This window comes from Dromiciops gliroides, chromosome X (assembly GCF_019393635.1).
Source record: "Dromiciops gliroides isolate mDroGli1 chromosome X, mDroGli1.pri, whole genome shotgun sequence".
In the NCBI taxonomy this organism is placed as follows: domain Eukaryota; kingdom Metazoa; phylum Chordata; class Mammalia; order Microbiotheria; family Microbiotheriidae; genus Dromiciops; species Dromiciops gliroides.
Window position 1 is genome coordinate 54,011,535 of NC_057867.1, and position 16,371 is coordinate 54,027,905.

The window sequence follows — 16,371 nt, forward strand, 5'->3', positions numbered from 1 at the left end:
GTTTTTAACCTTTTGGGAGTCAGGGACCCCTTCAGCATTCTGGTGAAGCCTATGGATCCTTTCTCAGGATAATGGTATTGAAAGGTTTGCAAAGCACTTTACATTTATTATCTCATTGGATCCTCACAACAACCTTGGGAGGGAGGTGCTCTTATTATCCCCATTTTACAGATGAGGAAACTGAGGCAGACAGAAGTTAAGTGACTCACATAGCTCCCAAGTGTCTCAGGTCACATTTGAACTCAGGTCTTCCTAACTCCAGGTCCAGCGCCCTGTGCATTCTCTCTTCTAAACCTTAGAGGGAGAGCTATGAAACTGAAGATCTAGACTTCCCAAAGCAAAATAAGAAACTCTACAAATGTTATCTCTGACTGGAGCAGAGAAGAGACACTCTTGCCACCCTTGGGTTGTAGAGGTATGCTAATTCAAGAGGCCACCATTTAAATGGGCATTTGTAGTGTCCCCCACCCTGTGAAAGCAAGGCTTCCTGGCCTCGTCATCATGATCAGTTATGCCAGAAGCAGGCCACAGGTGGCCCTGCCAAGCCATGAGCTCAGGCCCTTAGGATCTGGGGTCCCTAGGACCTGGCTCACAGTGGCTGAGGATTGGACTCAATGCCACAAAACCCTGGGTTCAAATTCAATGTCTCAGCCTCAATGTCTTTTTCTGGAAAATGGGGATGAAAAAGATCTGTTGCAACTGCTTCCCAAGGTTGTTGCTGGCCTTAGATGCGGCCCTTCATTGCGCCACCGACTCTTGGGCACTGTGGCAATTGTAACTCTTTCTTCTAGACTGAATGAAGAGTGTTGGAACCCACCCATCTGCCAGCCTTCCCCTGGGGCCCAGCTTTAGCTCCCCACCACAGCCTGACACAGTCTCCTTGCATCTCAGTTCCCTCCCACCTCCTGATATATGATCCCATCCCAGCTTAAGGAGACCCCAGGGACCACAGCTTGCGAGCTGTGCCCTTGCCATCTTCTACCTAGGGCATGCACACCAGCCTGTACTGGGATCATTAACGCTTTCAAAAGCACAGGAGCTACTTAACTCAAATGGGCTGAAACATGCAGTTCTACTATTGGAAGTGACAGATTCAAAGAGAATCCTTGCTGAGTTGGGAGAAATACATGATAATAGAGCAGACATTTCCCTTTGCTGTTTCAGTAGGACTTTATGGGGTTATTCTTGGAATTCCAGGGAAAAGAGAGGGGTGTGGTCTCCCTATTTTTAAGCCCCCCTCATTTTTCAGATCAGTAAACTGAGGCCCAGAGAAAAGAGGGGTTATATAGCCCAGAAGTAGCAGTGCGGCCACTCAAATCCAAGCCTCATCACTTGCTACCTATCCTATTTCAATTGGTTTCTTTCCAAGCACTCCCCTTTCCAATCCATTCCTGCCCAAACCAACACTCCTTCTGCATAGGTCTGCTCAAACAGCTTCAGTAGTTCCCTTCAGTGCTATCCCCCAGGATAAAATACAGACTCCTCTATTTGACTTTTAAATACCTTCACAATATAATCATCTTCTATCTTTCCACTCTGATTTTGCATTATGTACTCCTTTTTTGTTTCAGCCAAAGATGGTTTCCTTGCCATTGCCCAAATTTCCTGCTCCATCTCCTACCTCCCTGCATTTGCATAGGCTGTGCCTCCTGCCTGAAATGTTTTCTCTCCTTTCCTCTCCCTCTTAGAATCTCTGGTTCCATTCAAGCCCTTTCCTGACCCATTCAGTCATAAATATTTATCACTCTGCCCTCGAAATTACTTTGTATTTTATATTCACCTATCTGCATCCATGTTGTTTCTCCCCCGCAGAATTTTTCCTGAAGGCAAGAACTACCTCACTTTTATCTTTGCACCCCCAATGGCTGACACAGTTCTAAGAACATTGTAAAATCACATTATCCTAGATCTAGAGTTTAAAGGGATGTTAGGGGTCCTCTAGCCAAAAAGCCCTCATTTTACAGATGAGGAAACTGAGGCCCAGAGATGTTATATGACTCGTCAGTGGTCACACAGGTATGAAGAGGGAGAGTTAGAATTCAAACCCAGTTCTGCTTCCAAATTACTTGAATTATATAGAGGCAACGTTTGAACCCAGGTCTTCTGATTCCTACCTAATTCAGTGTTCTCTCCAATGTATCATGCTGTTTCCTTGTGCCTCAGTTTCTCTCTCTGTAAAACTTAGTGGCTGGATTATGCTACTTTTCCCCTATGTGACCTTGAACAAGTCCCTTCCCTTCTGTGGGTTTCAGTTTCCTTCTCCGTAACATGATGACGTCCGAGGTCTTCTCCAGATCTAAAGCTACATACAATCTTATGATCTTGTGGTTTAATCATTTCAGTCATGCCCTATTCTCCATGACCCCATTTGGGGTTTTCTTGGCAGAGATACTGGAGTGGTTTGCCATTTCCTTCTCCAGCTCATTTTACATATGAAAAACACTGAGGCCAACAGGGTTAAGTGACTTGCCCAGGGTCACACAGCTAGTAAGTGTCTGAGGTCAGATTTGAACTCAGCTCTTCCTGTCTCCCCACCTGGCACTCTATTCACTTATGGCCATTAAGGTCTCTTCCAACTCTAGATCAATGATCCTTCTAACAATAAGGAGGTAAGAGGTCCCCTGTATTCTGCCCTCATCAGATCTCATCAGATCATTATGTCTGTTGTGGACTGAATGGTCTCTGAAGTCCCTTCTGGATCTAGGTCTAGGATCTTATGTGTGATCTTGAGCAAGTCCCTTCCTTAAGCTTCAGTTTCCGCCTCTGTAAAATTATGAGATTGGACTTAATGGCTTCTGAGGTCCCTTTAAGCTCTAGCTCTAAGATAGAAAGATCTTAATACTATGTGCCTAGAACTGTGCTAGCCACTGGGCATGCAAAGACAAAAGTGAGGCAGTTCTTGCCTTCAAGAAGTAGACTTTCTACTGGAGAGAAACAACATGGACACAGGTGAATGCAGAATACATGCAAAGTAATTTGGGGTGGGGGGAGAGGGATGATACTAACAACTGAAGGGATTTGGAAAGGCTTTGACTGGAGCTAGAAAGAATGGTGCAGTAGGGGCAACTAGGTGGCGCAGTGGATAGAGCACCGGCTCTGGATTCAGGAAGACCTGAGTTCAAATCTGACCTCAGACACTTAACACTTACTAGCTGTGTGACCCTGGGCAAATCACTTAACCCCAATTGCTTCACCAAAGGAAAAAAAAGAAATAGTGGTTCAGTGGAAAGAGTGCCAGGCCTGGAGTCAAGAAGAGCTGAGTTCAAATCCAGTCTCAGATACTTTTTAGCTGTGTGACCCTAGGCAAGTCATTTAACCTTGTTGATCTCAGTTTCCTCATCTGTAAAATGAGCTGAAGAAGGAAATGGCAAACCACTCCAGTACCTTTGCCAAGAAAGCCCCAAATGGGGTCCCGAAGAGTCAGACATGATTGAACAACAACAAGAGGAAGAGGGAAGGAGGGAGAACATTTCAGGCAGTAGGCACAGCCTAGCCAAATGCATAGAGGTGGGTGGTGGAGCAGGAGATATGGGAAATGGTAAGGAAGCCATTTGTCTGAAATAGAGAGTGTGTAAAAGGGAGGACTATGAGATCAATGTGGAAAGAGTGGAGACAACCAGCTTTGTGAAGGTCTTTAAAAGGTCATCCTATAAGTGACCACATCACTTCATCTACATTCTTCTTCTTCTTCTTCTTCTTCTTCTTCTTCTTCTTCTTCTTCTTCTATTCTTCTTCTTGTGCGGGGCAATGAGGGTTAAGTGACTTTCCCAGGGTCACACAGCTCATAAATGTAAAGTGTCTGAGGCCAGATTTGAACTCAGGTCCTCTGGAAGCCAGGGCCGGTGCTTTATCCACTGTGCCACCTAGCTGCCCCCCATTCCCCCTTCTTTAAAACAAGCATGTTAGGCCAGATGGCCTCTCAGGTCTGTCCAGCTCTGGGGTTCTCTGATTTCTGTACAAGTTCATGCCCTCATAAAGCCTGCACTGGCCTCACCCTGCCTCATGGGCTGGCTGCTAACAGGGGCGCTCAGCTGGTAATACCCAGGAATCTACCCTGCCCACCCCCAAATGGGTGGAGGGCGGTGCCCCTTTGGAGCTGGAGCTGCAGAGCTAAGGGTGGGCTTAAGGGTGGTAGTTCCCAGATGGGCTTCAGCCAGAGTCATTCTGCAGTAATCAGGTTTAGTCAGATACTCAGTGCTGACACTGCCAAACAGACTCATCTAATGGGCTGCAATCAGGACCTGAGAGAGCTTTTCTTGACTGAAGGCCTCAGGCTGTGTGTGAGTATTAAGAGGCAAGGTCTGGAAGATTAACAGACTCTGGAAACTGCCGAACAAAATCTGGGGGAGCAGGGAAGTGGGAGACTGCTTCTTTCTTTCTTTCTTTCTTTCTTTCTTTCTTTCTTTCTTTCTTTCTTTCTTTCTTTCTTTCTATTGGGGTGGGTGGTAGAAAAGATGCTTTCACTGACACAGTTCTCAGAGATCACAAGTAGCATCAGAAATCTAGGAAGAACAACGAAAAGGGCATTGAATCGGATGTCAGATAATCTGACTTCAAATCCTGGATATGCCCCTTATTATCTGTATGACCTTGGCCAAGTTACTTCACTGTTGTGGGCCTCAGTTTCCTCTTCTGTCAAATGAGTTTGAACTAGATGGCCTCCAAGTTTCCTTGCTAACTAGGTGGCTGAGTGACCCAGGGACTAGCATACCTGGCCTGCAGTCAGAGGTGTTTAATAAATGTTTATAGAATTAAATAGCTTAAAAGTGGTGTAAGTGCTGATCTCATAAGGAGATGTTCCCATTAGCTGCCTGTAATGTGTGCATTTACTGCTCACAGTCCATTTACCCATTTGTGTTATTGAACACTGGGAGGCATTCCCTGGGAAAGAAAAAATCCCTACAAAGGCAATACACCTTTCAGATCTCAGATTGAAAAAGGGGGAAGTATCCTTAACATGACTGTGCAAAAGTTAGGTAACATGGAATAGTGGAAAAGATTTTGCTATCGAAAGTCCTAGGTTCAGGGGCAGCTAGGTGGCGCAGTGGATAAAGCACTGGCCCTGGATTCAGGAGTACCTGAGTTCAAATCTGGCCTCAGACACTTGACACTTACTAGCTGTGTGACCCTGGGCAAGTCACTTAACCCCCATTGCCCCACAAAAAAAGGTCCTAGGTTCAAATCACAGTTCTGTGGTTTATAATCCATGTGACCTTTGGCCAGTCACTTGACTTGGCATCTCAGTTTCTTCCTCTATCAAATGAAGGGGTTGAACTAGATGACTCCCCACAAGTTACCATTTATAATCCCATAAACCTTGGGGAAATGATGTAAATTCCCTGGGCCTCAGTTTCCTCTTCTGTCAAATGAGGGGGTTGAACTAGATGACTCCCCACAAGTTACCATTCATAATCCCATAAACCTTGGGCAAATGATGTAAACTCCCTGGTCCTCAGTTTCTTCCTCTGTCAAATGAAGGGGTTGAACTAGATGCCCCCAACATAACATCCCTTCTAGTTCTAGATCAATTCATCACCAATTCCTTGCTGAGACACCCCCACCCCTGCACCCAGTAGTAATGCTACGGCAGAATTTTGCCAAGAACTCTGAGAGCATAACAGAAAACAAGGCAATGAGGAAAGCCAAGTTATATTCATTTCTTTCCTGGTATGTAGCCCGTGTTACCCTTAAACACCAAGTCATATAAAGAAACATTGGCCCCAATATTAAAATTTGTTGCTCACAGAGACTCTCCATTATATTACAAATACTGGTCAGGTTGACCACATGTTGTGATACTAGCTCTGATAACAATGGTGCCTTGGAAGCACTTACCTGCATTTACCTTTCTGGGTAGGTCTGTACTCTCCTTGGTCTGGTAGCCACTTCTTTCCAGTAGCTTACCTTTCTAAAGTCAGTTCATGAAGTCAGTGGTCTCCAAATGTTTTTGATTGCACACCCTCTATCAGTAAAAACATTTTGAGCACTCACCCCCCCCCATATGTGTCTATTTACTTATGTGTAAATTATACACATGTACTAGTGTACAGAGAGACAGCTAGATGGTGCTGTCGTGGAGAGAGTGCTGGACTCAGAATCAGGAAGACTCACCTTCATGAGTTCAAATCTGGCCTCAGACACTTACTAGCTGTGTGACCATTGGCAAGTCACTTCATCCTGTTTGCCTCAGTTCCTCATCTTTAAAATGAGCTAGAGGGGGCGGCTAGATAGCACAGTGGATAAAGCACCGGCCCTGGATTCAGGAGGACCTGAGTTCAAATCCGGCCTCAGACACTTGACACTTACTAGCTGTGTGACCCTGGGCAAGTCACTTAACCCCCATTGTCCCGCAAAAACAAAAACAAAAATGAGCTAGAGAAGGAAATGGCAAACCACTCCGGTATCTTTGCCAAGAAAAACCCAAATGGGGTCACGAAGTGTCAGGCACAACTGAAAGAAGTGAACAACAATGACTACTATTATACTGACAATCAGGTCCATTATAAAACTTGCACAAAAAATAGAACTTAAAACCCCAAGAAATAAGGAAAAAATAATATTTGATCCTGGAGGTACTAGAGAGCTGTTTATTGAGCAGGGAAGCGACATACTCAGACCTGTACTTTAAGAAAATCACTTCAGTACCTGAGTGGAGGATGGATTGGAGTGGGAGGAGACAAGACAGGGAGACCAATTAGGAGCAACTGCAATGGTCCAGGTGCTAGGTGCTGAAGGCCTGAACTAGGGTGATAGGTGTGTGAGTGGAGAGTAAGGGAAGTTTATAAGAGGTAAATGGAGATGGAGGAGACATGATTAGGCAAGTGACTGCCTATGTGGGATGGCTGAGAGTGAAGATTTGAAGATAAGAACAAGATTATAAACATGGATGACTAGGAGGGTGGTGGTGCCTTCAGCAGTAACAGAAAGGTTTTAAAGGAGAGGTGGGCTCGGGAGAAAGCTAATGTAATATTGGGGATGGAAAGCACTACTCACCCATGCCTGCTCATCTTGTGTGACTCACTCTCTCCCACTCAAAACAAAAAGAGGGGAGGTGGGACTCTTACTCATACATCAGTCACTGCCTCCAGAGCATAGAGCCCAAACTCTGAGTTTTCCTGCCACCATCACAAGGTGATCTTGGGAGGGTGAAGGGAAGGAGAATTTTCCCAACAGTTTCTACATAGTTACTGCTGTGAATGCCCAGGTTTTAATTTGGTTAAAATTTCCCTGAGCAGCCAATAGTTGGCTCAGAATCAGAAAGGTTGAGAGTTAGGCAGATGAAGGAGGGGGTAAAGCAGGGGAGCATTAGGAAATAAGGACACGGAGGGTATGATGTGATCCATCTTCCCACTCTGATTGGCTGATCACATACAACCCTCACGGGGCAGGATGTAACTGCCACTCTGAAGGCCATGGAATTAAGTCAGTCTGCCTTTATTGAGAGGCCTAAAACACAGTGCAAGGGGGAGAAATGGGAGAACTAGTAATCATTAGATATAGCTTCATCAGGGTGGGAAAATCCGATTATAGAGTGGCCACAGGTTCCAGTCATATTCACCCAATGTCAAGAGACCAAGAGGTGCACTGGGTGGTCTGACTCTGCGGAATTTATGGGAGGACAAGGACAAGAGTCAAACAGGACACAAAGAAGACAACGGTTGGGTTTCAATCAGTATTGTTGGAAATCCCAGATGTACCAGTGTGTATTAGAGAATAATGGATAGTTTCCCTGGATTTTAGCAAAATGTTTGACAAAAGGTCTCATGCCATTCTTGTGGACAAGATGAAGACATGTGGACTAAATTGTAGTATAGTTCGTTGATTTCTGAACTGAATTATACTGCTGTTCATCCTTCATCAAACCCCATCAACCATCCTGCTGAAAAGCATTGCAGGAAGTCTCAACCCTGCTGTCTGGGTCAGTAGGTTAGTCAGTCAACAAATATTTAAATACTTCAGATGTTCCAGGCACTCTGCTAAGCTGAGGATATGAAGTAAGGGCAGGACAAACAGTCCTTGGCATCAAAGAATTTACTTTCTGATGGAGGAGAAAACATATAAACAGCTAGATACATACAAGACATTGACCTTATAAGTGGAAGGCAATCTGAGAGAGGAAAGGACTAGCATCTGGGGATGTGAGGGGCTGGAGAAAATGATGGGGACTCGGAAAGAGCCATTTGATCATTTCTGAATTTGGCAAACCACTCTACTGAAGGAAGTCAGAGAAAGTAAGGGGCAGGGGGCAGCTAGGTGGTGCAGTGGATAGAGCACCGGCCCTGGATTCAGGAGGACCTGAGTTCAAATCCAGCCTCAGACACTTAACACTTACTAGCTGCGTGACCCTGGGAAAGTCACTTAATCCCAATTGCCTCAACAAAAAAAAGAAAAAAAAGAGAAAGTAAGGGGCAGAGGTAAGGAGGAATGGCATTTCAGGCATGGGGCACAGCTAGGGCTAAAACCTAGAACTGGAGATGGAATGTAGTGTTCAAGAAACTGCAAGTGGGCCTTAGGGTTCATATAAGAGAGTAAGGTATAGGAAAACTGTAAAGGTAGAAAGGGCTCAGGGCTTAAGTGCCAAACAGGGAACTTTCTTTTTTATCCAGGAGTTGATAATCACCAGACTTTATTAAGTAGCAGGGCTGACATTTAAGAAAATCATGTTTATAGCTGATTTGAGGATGGGTTAAAGTGCGGAAAGACTTTAGACAGGGGGACCAATTAACTGACTTTTACAAGTAGTTCAGGCAAAAGGTGATGAAGGCCTGAGCTACTGTTGTGGCTATATGAGTGGAGGGGTGATGAGAGACATTGTTAAGGTAGAAACAACAAAATCTGGTCCTGGGTTGGATATGTGATGTGAGAAAGTGTGGAATTGAGGAGAACACCAAGATTGTGAGTCTGGGTAATGGGGAGGATGGTGGTACCCTTGACTGTAAGGGGCATGGCTTGGGAGAAAACATGTTGAGTTTTGTTTGGGATGGGATACATTTGAGGTGCCTAGAGGGATATCCAGTTTGAGATGTAAAAGGGAGTTGGAGACATGTGACCATAGCTAAAGAAAATAAGCTCGATATTTAGATCTGGGAATCATTTGCATAGAAATGCTCATTGAAGCCATGGGAGCTGATGAGATAACAAAGAAATTGTTGTTGCTGTTTGTCCTTTATTCTCCAAGAGGAGCATGACATTGGGGTGATGTCATGACTTGCAGTGAATTGGATTTGAGTGAGGGAGGGCTGTGCAAGGTCACCAGCCTCACTCTCTCCTCCAGAGCCATCTGGGTCCAGTGGCAAGAGATACATCAAGGAGACTGGGGATGCCCCCAGAAGTTTAAGGCAATTGGGGTTAAGTGACTTGCTCAGGGTCACATAGTAAGTGTCTGAGGTCAGATTTGAACTCAAATCTTCCCAACTTCAGAGCCAGTGCCCTAGCCACTGTACCACCCAGCTGCCCCTAACCAATAAATATATAATAGAATAAAGAAATAAGAGGGTCCTGGAGCCTTAGAGGACATCTACTGTTAGATGACATGACAAGGATGAAGAACCAGCAAAGGAGCCTGAGGATGGCTCAGACAGGTAGGATGAGAAACAGAGAGAGAGAGAGGGAGAGAGAGAGGGAGCGAGGGAGAGAGGGAGCGAGGGAGAGAGGGAGAGAGAGAGGGAGAGAGGGAGAGAGGGAAGGAGGGAGGGAGGGAAAGAGAGAGGGAGAGAGAGGGAGAGGGAGAGAGGGAGAGAGGGAGAGAGGGAGAGAGGGAGAGAGGGAGAGAGGGAGAGAGAGAGAGAGAGAGAGAGAGAGAGAGAGAGAGAGAGAGAAGTTACAAAAACCTACAGAAAAGAGAGTATCCAGAAAGAAAGATGATCAGGGGTGTCAAATGTGGCATAAGGTGTCAAAGGCTGAAGATTGAGAAAAGGCCATTAGATTTGGCGATTAAGAAATAATTACTGAGTTGTGAGAGGATGGTTTTAGTTGAATGATGAGGTTGGAAGCCATACTGCAGATGGTCTAGAGGAAAGTGAGATGGGAGAATTAAAAGAAACTGGTTGTAGATGGCTTTCTCAAAGAGCTTATTCATGAAAGGAAGAAGAGACAGGATAAAATCTATGAGGGATAGTTAAAACAGTTGAGGGCTTTTTAAGAGTGGGGGAGATATGGGCAAATTTGTAGGCAGCACAGAAGGAGCCAGTAGATAAGTAAACATTGAAGATACGAAAGAACAAGCATGGTGGGGAAAATTTTTCAGAGAAACTAGGAGAGGATAGGGCCAAGGATTCACATAGAAGCTTTGGCAAGAAGGGCCAACTTTTCATCAGACGCCAGAATGAAGGAGATAGCAGAAGAAGATGTCTGATTTATGTGAGATGAGGAAGAGGGAGCTCTTGGTGAATGGTCTCAGTTTTTTTCAGTGAAGACCCTCAGGAAAAATTGTCAGGTGAGACAGTGGAAGGGAGGAGTTGATGGGAGAGGTTTGAGGAAATATAACGTTTGGAACAATTGATGTAGAGAGTGAGAGAGCAAATCAATTAAGGAGTAATGGATGGTTTGCCTTGCAGCAGTGGGGACCCAGGTGAGATTAAATAACATAAATTTGTAATAAACCCAGTCATCACAGTTTCATGATTTCTTTCTGTTACATTAAGCAGCAAGTGGATGGGATGGTAAAGATAATCAAGGGCTGAAGTTTGGCAAGGGGTAATTATTCAATTGTAGGGAAGTGAGTGTGGAAAATAGGGTAGCTGTGGGTTCACCAAGGGGTTGAGACAAGGAAGACAGGACAGTGTAACCATACACTGAACTCACTGAGGAAGATAGGGGAGAAGTGAGGTAACCTATACAGAGTCACACAACTAGTAGATGTCAGAGGTGGGACTGGAACCCAGGTGTCTCTGGCTTCAAGGCTGATACCTTTACTAAATCATACTTCTTCTCTGGAATAAATAATGGCATTAACTATGCCAATAACACAGTCAGTGAGGTGGTATCATGGATAGTGCTCTGAGCCTGGAGTCAGAAAGACCTGTACCCTTAATACTTACACAGAATAGCTGTGTGACCCTGGACAAGTCACTTAACCTCTGTCTGCCTCAACTGTAAAAATGGGGATAATAAAAAGGATGATAATAGCACCTACTCCTCAGGGCTATTTCAAGGCTCAAATGAAATAATATTTGTAAATCACTTTACACAGTGCTTGGCACATAAGCAGGCACTTAACAAATGCTCATTCCCATCTCCTTCCCCACCCCCATGCCTAAATGAAACCTCTCCCTCAAAAGAAATAAGCTGAGTTTATGAATGGTGTGTGGTGAGAGGGAACGAGAGACAACAAGGAATTATGCAAAGGGAGTGTGAAGGGTGTCATCAGGGAAATGAATGCCCGGGGTAAGGGGGAAATGGGTCAGCCACATAGTGAGAGTGAGGGGATAACAGATGGACAACGTGTGTGCTCCGTTGGTACCTAGAAAATGCCAAGAGAAAGATAAAAACTGTCCCCCTCCCAAACAGGTTGGGTGGACTCCCTGCGGCAAACTTCTTGGAGAAAGGTTACAAGAGCTGCAGAGGAAGAGCAGGCATGAATAGGTTGCTAATAGGATGCGTGGAGGGAACCCCAAGTCAAGGGGATGATGGCTCCAGTGGAGTGTTGGATTGGGGATGTCATCATTGAGGAACAGGCAAAGAATGGGCAACATGCAATCGATACTTTACTAGACAAAAATAAAACTGTTAGGTATGAATGAATTTATTTAAGCTTTTGATTTTCAAATAGAATTAACAGTTTTAATAAGCACATCTTAACAACAATTAGATTTTTCAGAATTAGAGTGACTTTGCTACCATCAGTTACAACTAGAATCTCGTCAAATTTCAACAGTGCACTTGCATTTGTAAACACATAGAGACCAAACATTGTGTGTAGAATGCCAACCTTTAAAATATTAAAACAGAAATTTTTATCTCTAAAACCTAACAATGCCCTAAAAAAATTAAACGTCTACACTGACTACTATGGGAGACAAAAAAAGATCCCCATGGTTTCTACACAAACACATTAAATGCTAAGGAATACTGTTCTTATATCAATATATTATCTAGTAAGTTTGTCCTCTAACTTCAGGACTGGCACATGTGACAAATTAATTGCAATAGTATTTAGATTCAACCTGTAGTGAAATTTAAAATATACCGAAATATTCATGAATGATTTAAAAATTGTCCATGATGGATTGCAGCAATTGGACAATGTGAGGAAGTATCAAGTTTCCAGGTCTCTGATTAAAATCCAACTGATTTGTCATACTATTGTACACTCCCACAGGCCTGGTCTGTGGCGTGAACTAGAATAGAGACTAGCATAGTGCTGTGCCAACAGTATTCCAGTGTCATTGGAGTGTCTGACAATCCCTTCATAACAGAAACAATCACAGAAAAAAATGTGCACTTTTCATAGTACAACTCCGAGATCATGGCTCGGAAAAAATAGAGTTGCTGAACGGTCATCTTCCAAACTACAATAGAAAAAACATTTAAGGCAAGTCAGATGGCTCAGATTCACTACCACACGCACACTACTGCCCCCAAGGGTTTCGAAACAGGAAATTGCATTCTTACAGATTGAAAAAAAGCGTGTGTTACCACAAAAGGGGAACATCTCGAAGAAACACAGCACACGTGAAAAAACATTTATTAGAATAGCTTTTTTTTCTCTCTCCGAAGTTCAAAAGGAGGTAGAGATGCTGAAAAGGACATCTCTCTTGCAAATGTGTATGTGAGAATAGCTATGGCACATGTGCCAAAGTCCCAAGGCAGCAAATGTAACCCTCACCACCTCCACTTTGCTTTGGAACTTTGGGGAGCCCGAAGACTGATCTGACAACCCTGGGTGGTTCAAACTGCAAGAAGAGGTGCTTTTGCATTATTGCAAAACAGTGAATTACCTGATCACTAGCTTGGTTTAGTACATTCTAGCCACAGAGTGAGAAAAGAATTACGTTGTTTAAAAAATAAAAAGTAAAACAGAACAATGTTCTGCTCTTTTCTTTTTGGTCAAGCAAAAAGGACCACCTCCTCCCCACCCCCAAGTGCCTAGACAGAGAAACAGAGACAATTTTGAGTGAGTGAAGGTTGGGTTGCGTCAACATCCAGTTTGGGAATGGAATCTAGAATGTCTGTTCTTGGAAAAGCAAAAAACAAACAAACAAACAAACAAAAATCCCGCATTTCCTCCCTTGGTCCTGATGGGAAAATGGAGCTAGCTCCTAGGAGTACTGGCACCCAGTGTTGGAATTAGTGTCCATTCCACCTTAGAGCAGATGAAACTGGAGGTGAGTACCATGGACAGGGCAGGGTAAGTACAATTATCATTGTGCTACTTTTTTTTTTTCTTCTGTAATACCATTAGGCGGAAAATGTTCATTCTTGCCTGGAAAGGGAATATCCAAATGCAAGGGGGAGGGGGAAAGGTTTCTATTAGCACTCCTTTAATTCAAGGGGGAATTTATCTTTCTTGTTTTACTCAAAGCAGCATCTACAAAGTAATGAAGCATGATGTTATTATTTTCCTTCCCAGAATGCCTTCTACCACAGAAACCTTCCAAATGTATAGTCAGTTGACATCCGTCATCGTTATTTAATGGCATCTATTTTATGATACAAAGACCGGGAAGCAAAATAAACAGAATGCCTATGTCTTAAGCCCAGATTTCATAGATGCTTCACTAAGATGCCGCATGCAAGGAGATCAGATTTAAGGCCTGATATTAATCTTGTTAAGGTGCATGAATATTAGTGCAAAAACTCTATCATCATCTGAAGTCTAAAAACTGATATTCTAATGACTTTTAAAAAACCACAATTTTAAAATATCCCCCACCCATCCCCACCTACCCCCTCCCCCAGCACGTGCACTAGAAAAAGCTTTTAATTCTAATGTTTCAATACTCAGCAAATGGTCAGATACAGTTTCTTGTGAGGCTGCACAGCCTGATCAGGATCATTGTGATCCAATCTCATTTTACCATAGTCCACTGAAGAGGTTGATTTTCAGTCGACTGGTTTGGCTGTGGAGGTTGAAAATGCACCTTATCTTTAATTATTAACAATAATAGCTGGCATTTCTATAGCACTTAAAAGTTGGCAAAGCGCTTTACAAATATAATCTCATCTAATCCTCATAGAAACCTTGTGAGGAAAATATTACAGTTATTGTTATCGCCATTTCACAGATGAAGAAACTGAGGCTCAGAGTGGTAAAGTGACTTGCCCAGGGTCACACAGTGAACAAGCATCAGAGACAGGATTTGAAACCAAAGTCTCACCTCTCTCCAAGTCTGGCTCCCAACCACTTTCTTATACTGCTTTTCAAATAATAACTAAAATGTCATTGTGTGGTAGATCTCATTAGAAACTCCTGGTGGGCAGAGATTATGTCCTCTGCACTCAATTTTTGAGTAAAGAGAGGTGCTTAATAAATGCTTAGTAGAATGGTGATCACCACCAGGATGCTTGAATTGTTACAAAGAGCCCAATTTTCTAAAACACTGGGGGAAAAAATGCAACGCTTGTACTAACACATTATTGTGAGTTAGAAGTGATGTAAAAAACCATCTGGTCTAACCCCCTCGTTTTACACAGGAGGAAACTGAGGCTCAAAAATGTTAAGTGACTTGGCCAAGGTCACCCAGATAGTAAGTGGCAGAGGGAAGATTTGAAACCAGGGACTCTGGATCCAAATCTAGCACTCTTGTAACTGTGCTATGCTTTCCTGCCATTAATCTGATTGTGATTGCAATGGAAACTAATTATGGTTAGCAAAAAAAAAAAATCATTTTTGCCAAAGTACATGGGAGCTTAAAATCGAGGATTTGTCTTTGCAAAGCAAAGCCTGCAAAGCCTGTAAGCACAGGCCCAAAGTGGATTTAAATTTCTTTGTTAGCAAACACTTTATAAAACAAAACAAAACCAAAGAAAGAAAGATAGATAGAAAAAAGGTGCTCGTGTGCCCTCAAAGCTACTCTGATTAGTTATGGTGATGAATGGGGTGAAATAAAAAGCCATCACATGTTTCATTTCCTAGACCCTGCATTGAATTGCACTAAAAATTAATGTAATTAATTTTCTCCTGAGTTCAAGATCAGACCTTCTGGCTCTTTTAATACATTGAAAATGCTGATATTATGGAAAAGGCAACTCTGATTCTTTCTATTCAAGATGAACGTCCACACCCCATGAAGGTCACAAGAGAAATAGAGCAAATGTTTGTGACCTGAGCACAGAGGCAGGCATTCGCCCATTTTGCGGTTAGTCCATGGCTGGCATTCTTTGTTAATACTGTATTGCTTAATAACAAGCCGATTGAAGCACGATGATCTAAACGGCTGTAAAACACGCATTTTGATCGCTGTTCTGTTTGCAAGGACACAACCATCCTCTCTTCTTCCCTTCTCTCTTCAAGCAGAGAGCTGATCAGATTGGGATCCACACACCTCTTTTGCCCAGTGCTAGAGTCAACAGCAGCGACCAATGGATTTGGGGAAAATGTAAATCATTTACAAAGCATTTGCTTTGGGGTGGGGAGGTAGAGAGGGAAAGGTGGGCCCAGTGTCACTCCCAAAGGGTGACTTTTGCTCTAGCTGGTGGAGACTGATTAAAGTAAAATAAGTCTTGAATTCAGCCTGTCGTTGTCTTGAAATGCATCTGGCGCCCTCTTTTCAGTTTTCTAAATTGCATAAATGAAAGACATACAGTTCAGACATTGTGCTGAGCACAGCTATCTTTGAAGCAAGGAAGGAGATGCTGCATCTAAGGGACCTATGGCAAGCCCGATATTTATAGTCTTAGTGCCCCAATCCACGTCTTGTGCAAACTCAGACCCAGACTAGTTTAAATCAAAGGCAGGAAGAACTGCTAGTAAAATGTTCACTTACTGGTAAAGGGTGTTCCTTGGAATGGAAACCCATCAGCTCTGTGAGACCAGTGATTTGATTCAGTTTAAGGCCAATTCAAAGCCTTGCCCTACAGGCTGTGGATGAAGGAGAGTAAGGTCGAGGGGGCAGGGGAAGGCTCTCAATTACAAGGAAAAATGCTTATTTCTTCCAGTGGTGCCTTTGAATAGACAATATATGACTTGTGCCAGGGAAGTTTTACAAGTGAATTGGTTTGTAGAATAAAATGTTTATGTCTTGGAGGAATATACATATACATATACATATATATATATGTGTGTGTGTGTGTGTGTGTGTGTGTGTTTGTGTGTGTATACATATATACACACACATACATGTCTGTAGGAAAACCCTGGTCAGATCATTAAGTTTAGCTGGATAAATTCAGACTCATAGATTTACTTAGAAGGGACCTCAAAGCCCACTG

At 43.4% G+C, this 16,371-nt stretch overlaps 1 protein-coding gene across 1 annotated transcript in view; it reads right to left on the reverse strand.

Moving 5' to 3' along the window:
• Nucleotides 1-13,906: 13,906 nt before the first annotated feature.
• Nucleotides 13,907-16,371, reverse strand: part of MCF2 (MCF.2 cell line derived transforming sequence) — an 82,047-nt gene continuing 79,582 nt past the window's right edge. The window contains exon 27 of the mRNA XM_043974901.1: nucleotides 13,907-15,718. Within this exon, the coding sequence (XP_043830836.1) occupies nucleotides 15,670-15,718 (49 nt within the window). The 3' untranslated portion in view covers nucleotides 13,907-15,669. The remainder of the gene's footprint in view (nucleotides 15,719-16,371) is intronic.